We start from the raw sequence: 15,414 nt of genomic DNA, 5'->3' as shown, positions 1-15,414 counted from the left end.
AATGGGTCAAATGATCGTTTTGGTCATGTTGAATTATTTGTAGATCTTACTTTGCTGAAAGTAATTGCTGTTTACAGTTTACAAGCGTTCCTGTAATTTATTCTTGCATACTTTTGATTTTTTAACCCTGTTTAAAACTGTTTGTATGCACATTGAACGACAAATTTATGTGACGTATAAAATTTTCTGACGTCAGACACTCAAATCAATTAATGTGTTCGTAGATAGAAGATGTTTTTGTGTTCGGTTAAATTGTCCCCTTTTAAAATTGTTATACGATGATGACTGATGTACCAATATTTTGACTATTTTATTAATTGTGACTGTTTATTTAACGCATCATGTAAATAAAACGGAATTTGATGAGACTGTTATTAAAGCGAGAGGGTTAGCGCTATAGAACCAGGTTTTATCAACCATTCTCTACAATTGAAAATGCCTGTACCAAGTCAGAATTATGACAGTTCTTGTCCATTCGTTTTTTATGTGTTTTGTTATTTGATTTTGCCATGTGATTATGGACTTTCCTAATTGATTTTCCTCTGGGTTCGGTTTTTTTGTGATTTTACTTTTTATAATAATATTCAAGATACTAACAAAACACGGACAAATTTCCATAAATATACCAATTTAGGGGCAGCAATCCAACAACGGGTTCTCCGATTCATCTTAAAATTTTAGGTAAGACAGATCCTGAACTGATTAACCCTTTTCAGATTTGCTCTAAATGCTTTGGTTTCAGAGAAATAAGCCAAAATCTACATTTCACCCGAATGTTCTATTTTTAGCGGCCTTTTTGGTTAGTTGGCCGAGTCACCGGAAATATTATTTTACTAGATACCCCAATGATGATTGTGGCCAAGTTTGGTTTAATTTGGTCCAATAGTTTCAGAGGAGAAGATCTTTGTAAAATTTAACGACGACGGTCGACGGACGCCAAGTGACGAGAACAACTTACTTGGACCTTCGGGCAAGATGTGCTAAAAAATTAATCATCAAACGTTATTGTATCTTTAGCCTGTACCAAGTCAGGAATATGACAGTTCTTGTCCATTCGTTTTTGATGTGTTTTGTTGTTTGATTTTGCATGTGATTATGGTTTTTCCGATTTGATTTTCCTCTATGTTCAGTATATTGTGATTATAAGTTTGGCTCTAGATATGACGTGAAAATAATTTAATATTTCTTAAAAAAAAAAGGTAAAAAGGTGATGGTGTCTATCGATTTTAGAATGAGGAGTTATGTGTTTATGTGTTTTGATTATGACTGTATTCCTTTCAATCGGAAATGATCTGGGGAAATGTGATTTTTGGATACAAACTGCAAGAAGAAAAGTGCTATCTCTGAGCATTTGGTAAATGAAGAAAATTATTTTTTAAAATGTATGTTGACCAACCGAAACATTCTCAGGCAATATAAAATGGCTAACATGAAACTTTAGGTATTAGGAATTATATTTGGAATGGATTCGTTTCTTTTAAAAGAAAATGTCAACCAAACGAAAAATGACTTGAAATATATTTTTGGTTAACCATTAGTCAAGAACAAACTGACATCGACACAGCTATAACGGAAAACGATCCATAGACATATAACAGTTAACATTACACAACATCGAAAACGACATAAAGGGCAACACGATTCCCAGCAAAAACCGGGTACATCTCAGGTAGTCTGTAAGGGTAAGATAATCTTGTTTACCTGAATTTGCAACACCGTTTTCTGTCCGTTTTTCATGTGCTGCTTTGAGTTGTTTTCCTAAAAAAAGAGCCGATACACAGTATTGTTTTAATAATTTTAACACATGCTTTATCTATTCTTTACGGCTATTTAAATATAGGTTCTATCAGTTTAAAATTATTAGCAGATTACCAGACACGAATCATCAATCTAACAAAATAATCAAAAACAACACGTTTCATAATTCAATGCGTCCCAAGCGCTTTCTGGATTTACCTTCATCAGGAACGCCCAAACTTGTCAAAGCCAAACATTTGAAATAAGAAGATGTATAAGTATCGAAACCGTTGAAGAACTTTTGGACAAATCATCTGAAATAAATAGCCAATTTCATCTAAAGTGAACTTTGCCTCAGGGATACATAATTCTTGGTTTCATTCTGAGTACATATTGAATTATAGTCTTATGAAGTTTTGAACCAGCATTATTGAAAAAGCTATGTAACAGACCAAACACAACAATAATAAACAATATTTTATGTAGATTGCTTTGGGATACTTAAAAGAATATTAAGATACCAACTCTCTTAAGCTGAACTAAGATTTAGCTAGAGTTTTTGTGTCTATTTTTGTCATATAGCTCTTCCGTGTTACAGTCCTATTTAATTTTGTAGGGTGTTATTACTTTTTTTTTTTAACATTTATTTATAAATGAAATGATTTGGAAAATGCAAAAAAATCAATATAAAGAATTATACCATGCGCAAAGTGACATATCCTTAACATATCAGAATATTTCCTACAGTCAATTGGAGTATGAATACCAGATACCAATAAATCAATCTGGGATATATTTAATCCTTATCAAGCATTATTATAACAGTAATGATTACAGAAATAAAATTATGAGAAAGATGCTTTAATAGTCACAGGCCGCAGGTGTTTAAAAAGTAAACCAAGTCTGTTCTGTCAATAAAAAGGTACATACAACCAAATCATAGTACGTCACATCCTGTTATATACGTAAAAGGGTCGACAATAAAAAGTAAAATCACAAAAATACTGAACTCAGAGGAAAATCAATTTGGAAAGTCCATAATCACATGGCAAAATAAAAAAAAACCAAAACGCATCAAAAACGAAAGGATAAGAACTGTCATATTCCTGACTTGGTACAGGCATTTTCAAATGTAGAAAATGGTGGATTAAACCTAATTCTATAGCGCTAACCCTCTTACTTTAATAACAGTCTCATCAAATTCCGCTACATTTACATGATGCGTTAAATAAACAGTCACAATTAATAAAATAGTCAAAATATCGGTACAACAGTCATCATCGTATAACAATTTTAAAAGGAACAATTTACCAGGACACAAAAACATCTACTATCTACGAACACATGGATTGATTTGAGTGTCTGACGTCAGAAAAATTATATACGTCACATAAATTTGTCGTTCAATGTGCATACAAACAATTTTAAAATTCACATAGGCAATGTACGTATACAGGGTTAAAAAATCAAAAGTATGTAAGAATAAATTACAGAAATAGACCAAGATTCAAACTAGTCCAAAAGTTATACATAGAATTTATGAGAATCCAAAACTTTAAAAAGGGACAATTTAACAAGACACAAAAACATCTACTATCTACGAACACATGGATTGATTTTATTGTCTGACGTCAGAAAAATTATATACGTCACATAAATTTGTCGTTCAATGTGCATACAAACAATTTTAAAATTTACATAGGCAATGTACGCATACAGGGTAAAAAAATCAAAAGTATGTAAGAATAAATTACAGAAATAGACCGAGATTCAAACTAGTCCAAAAGTTATACATAGAATTTATGAGAATCCAAAAATTGTTAATTCCACTACGCCATTGAATGATTATGACGTTTGTGGTTCAACGAATATAGTAATTCATAATAGAAATATATCATAATGGCATATTATAGACAAATATCATACTGACGGAATCTTTTACTGCCTTGATTCTGACAGTTTTAAGAAATTTACCCTGCATTTTATTACAAAAATGTTGTTATAGCCATATACATATACATTTGATCCAGGGTTTTTAAATGGAAAAGAAAACAGTTTTGGAAACACCAGTTTACATGGATTCTAAAGCTTATAAACTGAAAAAAGGTGGAACATTTGATGTTAACTGTATCAATAGACAGGATAAATCTTTGTTCATGTCAAGTTGGCAAAAAAATAAATAAATTGAAAGTGGCGATATATTTATTGTTTTTGGCAAAAGAGGTGGTATAAAAAGAAAAGAAAATTGACCCAGGGGATATACTGAAGGGTCAAATGTATCCTTCATCAGGAAAACTATTATGTGAGTCAAAGATTATAAGTCATTGAAAAATATTTGAATGAAGATCGAATAGCTTAAAAACTATCATATTCGCTTAACTTGGTCTGAGGGATATGTAACCGAAGTGTCCCATAATTTAAAATTGATCTAAAGAGAAATGAATGATGTCAGTACAAGGCACTGATTTCTGAGTTTTCAAGTATCCCTTTATGAAGTAGTCCACATTCATCATTTCCAGGTCAGTGACAAATATTGATTATGGGCCACCATATCCTTTTCTGTGGATTCATTTGTTTTCGGGGTTATCAATTTTCGTGAATTGCTGTTAATTTGCATATTCTTGTATATTTTGATTCTAGGTTTTGCCATTCTCTGTATACAATTATATTGAAAATATATTATTCGTTGAACATTTGAGTTCGATCTTTATCTGTACCATCGAATCACACGATTGGTATAAAACGAATAATAATGAATACACAGTTATCGAATATTTTGTGTTGCATCTCCAACCAAGACGACATTGCTCTATGATATTTTCATATTATATAAGTTGATCACGTAAAGCTTAAACCACTTCTAATAATTCCGCAAGCTGTCAAGAAGCGAAGTAATGCAACCATTTCATCACCTAATTCGTCAACATTTTATTGCAGATAAGTCATTCTTTAAAATTTTTGCGTATCGAGTATTTAGCTAAATGCACATGATATTTCTGTGATAACAATTTACATCTACAACGATAATATTATATTTCAAATATGACGAAAAGCGATATCATTGATTATTTACAAGGATAAGGAAAACATAGGTTTCGTGATTTTAAAGTATGTGGTACTTGTACTGGAATCAAATAACTTAACCTTAACCTCGCATTTGACTTGATTTTAGCACCTTACATTCAACTTTTTATTTTGGTTTTACAGATGAATGTTTTTAAGATCTAAAGCGCGGTAGGAGTTAAAGTTTTCAGTCCTGGTATTTAAGATCAGTTTATTTATATGACATGATAACACCATAAACAAATAATGTCTTAATTATAATCTTTCACTCAGAATATTATTAAAAGGATTTTTTGTCTTATTATTTCGACTGTTATATAAAAATTATAAAGTCCAATTCTTGTTATATAACAATCTTACCTCTTTTTCTACGGTATTGGTCCAATCCTATGACTGCTACTGTAACCGTTGTTAGAGAACCAAACAGAGTGGGCAGCAATATATTTAGATCTAAAAGGCAAGAATTAAAAGTCATGATTAGACTGGCAATTATCAGCATTATTAGCAAAACGATAGACTTCATCCACAAGGTTCGTGGTTACCTATTCAAATCAATTAAGTAGCAATAGCAATAAGAAGATGTGATATGAGACAACTCTTCGTTGAATTCACAATGTGTAAAAAGTAAACAAGTAAAGTTCCGGCCTTGATCACGTAAAGCTTAAACCACTTCTAATAATTCCGCAAGCTGTCAAGAAGCGAAGTAATGCAACCATTTCATCACATAATTCGTCAACATTTTATTGCAGATAAGTCATTCTTTAAAATTTTTGCGTATCGAGTATTTAGCTAAATGCACATGATATTTCTGTGATAACAATTTAAATCTACAACGATAATATTATATTATATTAGTGAAGCTTTGACTCCCATCGAACAGCAAACTAAACAGGGCATCGACATGACTAGTGTAATTTGTTAGTGGAAAACCAAAGGTATAATGTATGTAAAATACAAAAATTGAGACACTGGAAACACTTTTGAACCACATTAACAAACGACATCAATATTTCATGTTTTTTGAAAATTACAGTCTTTTTTAAGTAATGGTGTGGCCTGGACACATTGTGCCGATTATATTTTATGACAATACTGTGATTTAATCATTTTAAGAAGGGTAAGCAAAATGAAAAAACATATTAACATACAGTTTAGCAGTATTTTTGTTTTCAATATATATATATGTTTGTGTTAAGCGATAATGATTTAGTTTATCATTTGCATTATAAAGTTTGAACTTCGTCTGAAGTCCGACGTCTTTTGCTTTTAATAGTTATGTATGTTCTTGCATTGGTCTCTGTTGGACTCGTTAGGAAAAAAGGTAAAATAACAAACAAAAAAGTACTCCTATGAAAAATCTAAATTAGATTTTAGTGGCCCTTTGGTATCTTTCTCCAACTTTTCAATGATTTCATTTGCCTTTTGAATGGAAAGAGGCACTGGTTCACTGCAGGTAAGAAATATAAGAATATTAACAGCATTTTAAAATATGAAGAGATTAAAAATGTAATTCCTGTAGTGTTGCGAAACAAACCCAATCCATGATACAATATGATTAACTTACCAACATTATGAACACCAGGAGAACTAGACTGTTCCTCTTTGCCATTCTCGTCCTTGTTTTTGTTATTATTATTATTTGCAATCAAAATGACTCTATCCAGAAAATCCAGGTACATTTGATGTGCTGTTACTTTACATGTCTTACATCCCACCATCTGTATTTTCATTGATTCCATGTCATGTAAACTGAGTGCCGGATATCGTGGGCCAATTATCACTGAAAAGTAGAGGATATGTATTTATGCGGATGTACAAGATATTATGATATAATATAGTATACTTTTTGAAAACTCTAAACTGAAGTATAGTGAATGATATTCTTACACTTCCAAATATATTATGCGTCATTTAATGCTATTTCATTTCAACTTAAAATCTATGACAATAAAATAGAATTGAGAATGGAAATGTGGATGTGTCAAAGAGAACAATCCGACCATAAAAAAACCCATGATATTTCAACTTTTCTAATTGTCAACTAGCCATTCCACGTCATAGTAGATGTGCTTTCACATCTCAATTGATTTACTTTCAATTTCAAACGGAAAGAGTTATCGGGGAAAATGAATGAAATTGAACATTCATAAGCTTTATGATAAATAGCACAACTTTTTTACGGTACAACATGTATGTATCTCAACTCACTTGCGACAGAATGCTGCCGTCTTACATGTTAAGACTGATCATATAATCTGTAGTTTTACCGATTGTGTCCTATCTCAGATTGTTACATGTTGACTTAGTGTTGATTTGTATTGTGGGTTATGCATGTATAGTGTATCTAGAGATACTTTTAGTAATATATGAGTTACCCTCATATTTTGACTTTTGCCTGAATCAATTAATTTTGTTCGTTAATAAAAGTTACATCCCTGTAGTGTTAGGTACTACCTTAATTAGTTTCAATTGAGTTATGAGTTCTTGATATAGTTTAACTACTATTGTCTATGTATCCACCCTTAAGAAAATATTTGTTGATCTCCTCAGTGGAAAGTTATTGAGGTGGTTTTTACATGGGACAACAATCAACAAGAGACAAACAGACGTTGACGTCAAGTATTTTAGGTGACTGTACGGCCTCGAACAATGAGCAATATCTTTATTGTATAGAAAGCTATAAAATGTCTACGAATGAAAAATGCTAAACGAAAAAACATATACCGTATGATTTATGCAGCAACAAAAATATTCTGCTTGTTGCATAGGAATTACATAAACTCTTATTAATGAGATTGTACGGACAAATAGCATTTTTTATTGATACAATTGCCCCTTATAATTGTTTATACAATTACAACATATTCTGCCTATTCGGGTAAACAAGTTTTAAGTGGGCCAAGGCTCCGTGTTGAAGGCCGTACTTTAACCTATAATGGTTTAATTTTTGAATTGTTGTTTGGATGGAGAGTTGTCTCATTGGCACTCACACCTCATCTTCCTATACCTATATTATGGTTAGTAGAAGTCAGTTTTAGGAAACTGTTTTATGTGGTTTAGTCCTATTCATACTGACAACGTCTGCTCTGATTTTCATTTGCTCAGTAGAATGTTATAGTTGTCTTTTTATCAGATTTATGGAATTCCCCTCTTTCTGAATTTACATTGGTGTTCAGGAATTAAAGAAACATTTCTTTGACTTCAGGTTTTTGTGACACACCTTTTAATTGAATGACTGATCGTTCGTGTTAAAAAATACTTCCAGCACGATTAGCAAGTTTTTGTATTTTGACATTGGGGAGGGGAAACCATCGACATTCGGGAGGGAAACTTTTAGCCTTGTCAATAAGGATCTTAATTTGTAACCTTGAGTGCCCACCTAATTTTTAAGGTTTTGTGATTTGTAAGTTTAAAGTCTTACCGCGCGACTGTACAGTAATCTTTGGTAACATTGCAGATGGTTTGTTTGGACTGTAGAATAGAATCTCTAACATAAATAATTTCTCCCGACAAAATTCATAGTTAATTGTAAAATCTTTATTATTGTCACATCGTAAGATTTTCTCTGTAACAAGCTAAAAAGAAGTAAAAGGTCATTTTAATAGACAAGTGCATTAGTCATATGATGTATATAGATATTACACGATGTGGTATGAGTGCCAATGAGCCAATTCACTATTTATAAGAGTAAAACATTATAAGTCAAAGTAACGAATTCAAAACAGAGCCTTGACTCACAGCGAACCATTAAATAATATCAACATCACAATTCTACAGAATCAAATACTTATAGTCCATCAGCTAGTTCTCAAAAGCGCTCTAGTTAAGGAGTTTGTGTTACACCCCAGGGTACCGCGATTTTTTTTGATAGAATTCAACTTCATTATCTAATTGATAAAATACAAGGTGTTAGACTAAAAAAAAAGTGTCCAAAAGAGGTTTAAAAACGTCCCTTTCAATGGTCCCCTCATTTAGCAATCACGACTAAGTAATTGTTAATTAATTTTTTTTATATAAAGCGACTAAAAAAAAAAAGTATAGGTGTAAACAACTAAAACTGATACAAAACTATCATATTTAATGTTACTCTGAAGATTTTTTGTTGAAAAAAATTTTTTTTTTTACATTACAAACAATCCGATTTTTTGGGTTAAAATTAAGGCATATTTTTTCCTTTCATAAAGAAATTCGTTATATATTTACCCGTTTTAGTTAATTAAACTTTATAATTAATCATTATACAATGTTTCAATCATTTGCAGTATTTATATATCGTCTCAAATATGAAATATTTGATAAAATAAATGTACGTGCAAATACTCGTTAAATTACGGAAATCATCAAATTACCGTTTTTGATTCAGTATACAACATGTACAATGCATTCACACATAAGCATTATCAATTTGCAACTGAAAACACACATTTAAATGTCGATTTATGATGTTTTGGTGAGACAAATTATTTTATGAAGTGAATGTGTAACAAAATATTACTGAAAAGGTACAAATAAATGTGTTTTTTTTTGCGTTCAGAAAAGGTGCACTCTATCGAACTCAATAAAAGTGTGCTTGATTACATTTTGTGTTTTATCTATGTAGTGATTGACTTAAGATTATTAAGTCATTCAATCGACAAACATCGCTTTGAATGAACGTCAAATAGTCAGTTATGAGAATTGGCCATACTTTTTACGTTTTTAGGTTTCTAAGAAATACACAAAAAAATTGGCTTTGTTGTTTTCAGTTTCAATAAAGATTCTGTTAAGCGTTGGTTGTTAAATGTACATGAAATTGTTGTCAAAGGTACCAAAATTATAATTTAGTATGCAAGACGCGCGTTTCTTCTACATTAGACTCATTATTGACGCTCATATCAAAATATTTGTAAAGCCAAACAAGTACAAAGTTGAAGAGCATTGAGAATCAAAAATTCCAAAAAGTTGTGCCAATACGGCTACGGTAGTCTATCTCTGGGATAAGAACATCCTTAGTTTTTCGAACAAATCAAAGTTTTATAAACAGGAAATTTATATAAATGACCACATTATTGATATTCATGTCAACACAGATTGTTGACTACTGGGCTGGTGATACCCTCGAGAAAGTCCAACCGCAGTGGAAAGAGCTTCAATATCCTTAAAATTCGAGATTTGGTAGGAATGGGTAACCCTGAAACATCCGCAAAAAAAGAACTTTAAAAAACTCGAATGAAGCGAGACAAAACCGATGTTATGAAATTGTTTCAGAAACTGCAAAGCTGGCCAAATCCATTTGAAACATCTGAGCACTTATATGGCGTGTTCTCGGGTTCTGTTGCTTCTTCGAAATTAATGTGCAACCTTCTAAACGCGTATGAAAAGAGAAAGTTTGATTCAAAAATTTTCATTAATGAACGGCTTATACAAAAGTCAACCGATATCTTCAAAACAATTAAAAGATTATCATTGCTTACATTTTAAAAAAAATGAAATAAAAGACAAGCAGTTAATGGCTGATAAAAACAACAAAGCATTGAGAGCAGATGAAAAAAATGTCGCCTGCTTGTCATAGCCCAGACAAGATAGTTGGTTGCGCAAAAGGCTCTCCAGTTTGAATTAGGTCCTCTCCTAATGTATCTTGCAAACTTTGATTGTACACATGTAATGAAAATTAAAATCTGTCCTGTATGGTCTTTTAGAAAATGGTTATTCCTTAGGAAAGCATGTGGATATTTGATGACATGGCAGTTATTCAACCCATTACTAGGATACCAAGCACTTTTTTATTTGGCTATTGTTATTTTAAAAACCATCCTTTGATTGATTTTGTCACTGATTAGTATCCCACAATATCCATAAAAAAATTAAAACAGCAGGTCCTTGGGAGGGCAAATCATTACGATAAGTTCTAGACCATCACAATCGTGTTCTTGGGAATGGAAGAAATGTTTGTTAGTTAGGAAAAACAAAGTTGCTCTTGTTGAATTCAGGTTGTGATTCAGTAAGTGTTTTGTCTGTTAAAGGAAAAAAGGCAAAATATTCGGCTTTTTGACACGTTATGTGTTTTCGGAAGGTCTATGACATCGTGGTGAAACCTTTGAAGAGGTTGACGAAGAGTTGGCAAAACACTCGAGAGGTTTTCGTGTTCTATATATGGCAACGAAATTAAAAATATCGATGAATAAAGATCAGAACGTTTTGAAATGCAACCAAAAAACGATTTATTGCCATCTACTGCCCCCAACAAAAAATGCAATGTTAAAGCACATTAAATCATCCAACTTTCAGACGAAGATTTCGAAATCTGCTCTTAAACACAACACTGGTCTGTAGCTAAAAAACTATAGTTGGATTGTTTAGAACGATTTGATTAGTATCAATTGGCTAGACAAACCACCAGCGTTAGATTCTTTAATAATTCTGAAGTGCTGATCATTTAAAGCTGGTTGTGCCAACAACAGATGTTCATGTGTTCAACAAGGTTTATCCTGAACAGATACCTGTATGTAAATGCTCGAACGCTTGTAGATATAAGGATTATCAAAACGTTGATATTGCTAGCGCTGACGACGAATATGATGATAATGATGATAATGAAAGTTCGGTAGATGCAGGTGACCAAACTGATGATGATTCTATGGATTGACCTTCTGCGTGACCTTAAAATGTAGTGATTCGGTTGTTAAAAAACATTAAAAAGATAGAGATCTAGAAACCCTGACAGTTTTGTGTGTTTTAATATGTAAGTTATTTCATGAATATGATGTAAAAATTTGTGACAGAATCGTGAATTTCTAGTTGTCTATATTTGTGTTTGTCGTTGATTCTATGTTTTTGTTTCTTACCTTTAAAGGTTTTTTTCAACAGCCTTTACATTGTAGTTACATTATGCTCTATGTTTCAATATAAAAAATGTACCATTTTATCAAGAAAACTAGTACTTTTGCTTCTTTTCATTCAAAATCATGAATTTTGGAAATTAACCTCCCCCTTTTTTCTTGGTTCTCTACGGTTTACAAATTAATTAAAAATAAGCCTGCGTTTTTATAAGATATGATTTGTTCCATTTAATAAAAAGAATAGTACTGAATTATTGGTTATTTTTACATTTTTCTGTAAATATGTGCAAAACAAAATTTTTGATATACCCTTAGATAAGTCCCCTTTTAACCCCTTTTGGACACTTTTTCAAAAGTCTAACACCTCTTAAAATATTCTTCATATATTACTCTTTAAATGTATACCAAAAAATTGCGGTACCCTGGGGTGTAACACAGAATTGAAATTTTGCCCTACCAGCTGATGGACTATTAAACAAGGATTTACTATTGTTTCTCAACAAAGACTACATAATAGCCTCAAACCGTATTATTAAAACGATACCATGTTCCTTTTTGTAATTTTATGTGTTAGCTTATTTTATTGCATCTGAATATATTGCATTATATTATACTTAATTTAATATGCTTATTTACAAGCAAATAGCACTTGCACTGGTTTAATTTCATGGTTTTGATGTTTTCTTATATAAAAATACCATAATATTACAAATAAAGTAAAGTAGCGATCATGACTTGAACTTTATTTAAAGTTAACAAGGTTATCCTGTAGAGTTTTAGTAATTCGTCAAAATGAATGATTTCAGCTTCTATATTCTATGAAACCTCACAGCAACGCTTGTAGTCGCAGTTTATATTTCCAAAAGGAACGATATTGCTGACCATACAAGTATCATTGTAAATAGCCCTCCAATTCTGAAAGAAGCGTTTAAGACTAATAAATCGATCAATCAATACAATACTCAGTATGTATACCGGATGTTGATAGTTTGTTTAAAACTGGGCAGTACAAAGGAAGATAACCGACAACTGTTATATAATAATGATGTGTTTCAAAGATGAAACAGGGCAACTCATTATAAATAAACCAACAAATGCATTTCGGAAAGTGGAAAATTCGTTTGTTATTCGCTATATTAACCAAATATATGAGACTTTTTTTTTTTTTTTTATAGAACATGAATATAAGAACAGCAAAGACATATAATATATGTCCTCTTCTCCTGTATATATTGGCACTGTCGAAATTTGATGATTACAAACCAAACACGTCTTTTGTCACTTTATTTTATCATAGAACGGGGGTAAATTCATAAATATTCTTTAAACGCAACAAAGTGTGTTTTTTTTTTCTAGCACAGGGTAAATGATAAACGTAAATCCTTATTTGTCGTGCGGTTGTAAGACATTCGTATTTTCAGTTAATAAAAAAACATCTCATTGTATTCCTTCTACTTTCAATACCATATGTTTTTTTATATATCTTAATTTACTTTCAAACACATAGATCTATTTCAAAGCATCCACAAGGATAACAATTGTACTTAGAACTCATATTTACAATTTTTTTGTACAATTAAATGTAACAACATAATTACAGAATGTCTTCCACATTCATAAAAAAAAACATTTGAAAGACTAAATTATTGATGAAATCATTGACTTACCATACTTTGATTTGCATACAGTAATATTGACTGATCGTTGTGGCGGATATTCAAAGCCCATTCTCTTACAACAAGTGTATCATTTCTGCCACAAGGTAATGTTATATCTGACACTTTGTAACACATGCCGGAAAAACTGTAATTGTTGTTTATATAATTTACACCAATGAGATAAAGTGAACAGGGAGGGTTGATATGATGTCCATCAGACTTGATTTGGAATGTTTTCTTATCTTGTGTAAGTGCAAATACGCCACACATGCTGGTATTTTTAAATCTTCCTACAGAAACTAAAATATAAAAAAGTAAAATATTTTATTGTTGTTTTGTAAAGTTGCGCAACATTTGAAACATAATATATTTTAGATCACAATGTCGAAAGAGCAAGCTATGTAAAACCTGGTTGTATCGACTGTCTTCATTTATAATTACTGTTCCAAATCATAGAACTTTCATCATGTTCAGGTTTAATCTTGTCCCCTGAAGGCAAACTAATTGTTTTACATTGTCTTATCGGGCCTTTTATAGCTGACTATGCGATATGGGCTTTGCTCATTGTCGAAGGCCGTACGGTGACCTATAGTTGTTAATGTCTGTGTCATTTTGGTATTTTGTGGATAGTTGTCTCATTGGCAATTACACCACATCTTCTTTTTTATACAGGGGTTGAACAGTCAAAAGTGATCCCTTACCAATCCTTATAGACGTTGTCATGAATTTGATGTTAATGCTTTTTTTTTTATAGCTTTGTATTGATCTAATAATTCCCTTATAAATGATTTCTAAAGTATTTTTCCCTGGTGTAATGTTACTATTCTGTGCCAGGTAAGGGAGGATGTTTGCCCTAGTAAGAATGCAAACCGATCCAAATTATAAATGCGAGTATACTAAGACAGGATCATGAAGGTCAGTAGTAGTCGCTCGTTGTTGTTTTATAATTGTTTCTTTTTTATTGTATGGTACATAAAGACATTTCTCGTTGTCATTGTTTTACAAAAAATCATGTTGTGGCCGTTTTATAGCGTACTATGCGATAATGGTTCAACGTTGATATTGAAGGTCGTAAGATGACCTTAAGTTGTTAACTTCTACACCATTTAGGTATATGTCTTATTGACAATTAATAGCACTTTTTTTTGTTTGTTACATAGTATGCATTAAAAAACATAAGATCTGTAAAATAATTAATTTCAAGAAAAAAAAAAAAGGTGAAGTTCATCAAAAAATAAAATGCCAACGACTGACTACATCAACCAATCACAGGTTTGAAACCATCTTACATATTCTTGACATATTGCAGATTTTTTTCTGAAGAAAGCTAAATATAAATGGATAATGAATTAGGTTTATACAATGTTTTTAATTTTTAATTGGAGCATGTCTTTAGTTTTTCATGTTAAAATGCATATTATTATAAAAATAATTTACCAATGCATTCTATGATCTCAGAAAATAATTGTGTCATGTAATTTGTTGACTTACCGTTTTCATGTGTAGAATATATATCTTCAGTGGTGCCGATAGTAAAACCAATCAACAGCACGCAAAAGCAAAAACAAATCAAAGCCATTTTGGAGTCTTCAATAAAATAAACCACTGTTTTACAAAGGAAAGTTTTTCCTTAGTTATGTAGTGACTACCTGTAATATTAAACATACTATACTGACTAACTTTAAAAACGAAACACATATTTTGTCTATTTTGTTCATCAGATCATGACTACTTTTCATTTCCTTTCTTTGTATGCTTCCCTTACGTCTCTTTAAATTTTAACAATTCGATACCTGAATTTCCTCAGACAATCAAATATCTCAAAACTTCTACGTCGCACGAATTTTATGACGCGTATTTAGAAACGAATATGTGAATTTTTTAAAATTTTCTATGTGAAACATTTTCTTTGATTTCTTTGCCAAGTTTCAATCAATAAAAGTTCTTGAATTTCCTTTTCGTGACAACTATAAAATGAAAATTTTAAATTAAGTCATATGAAATTTACAGACAAAATTTATTGCACTTTCTTTTATTTATTGCACTTTCTTTTGAGAATAATTTCACGTTTAAAAAATAACTTTTAAGTCCCTGAAACTTCAGAGCAGGAAGTCAGAACTTCCAATTGACCCCCTATA

General features: G+C 31.3%; 1 protein-coding gene across 1 annotated transcript in view; it reads right to left on the bottom strand.

The window, feature by feature from the left end:
- Positions 1–14,919, bottom strand: part of LOC134727397 (uncharacterized) — a 35,424-nt gene extending 20,505 nt beyond the window's left edge. The window contains exons 1-5 of the mRNA XM_063591776.1: positions 14,768–14,919; positions 13,286–13,575; positions 8,222–8,375; positions 6,365–6,580; positions 5,161–5,250 (exon numbers count right to left, since the gene is read on the bottom strand). Of these exons, the coding sequence (XP_063447846.1) occupies positions 5,161–5,250; positions 6,365–6,580; positions 8,222–8,375; positions 13,286–13,575; positions 14,768–14,855 (838 nt within the window). The 5' untranslated portion in view covers positions 14,856–14,919. The remainder of the gene's footprint in view (positions 1–5,160; positions 5,251–6,364; positions 6,581–8,221; positions 8,376–13,285; positions 13,576–14,767) is intronic.
- Positions 14,920–15,414: the final 495 nt, after the last annotated feature.

This window comes from Mytilus trossulus, chromosome 8 (genome assembly GCF_036588685.1).
Source record: "Mytilus trossulus isolate FHL-02 chromosome 8, PNRI_Mtr1.1.1.hap1, whole genome shotgun sequence".
Classification (NCBI taxonomy): Eukaryota; Metazoa; Mollusca; class Bivalvia; order Mytilida; family Mytilidae; genus Mytilus; species Mytilus trossulus.
This window is presented reverse-complemented; position numbering and strand designations above follow the sequence as displayed.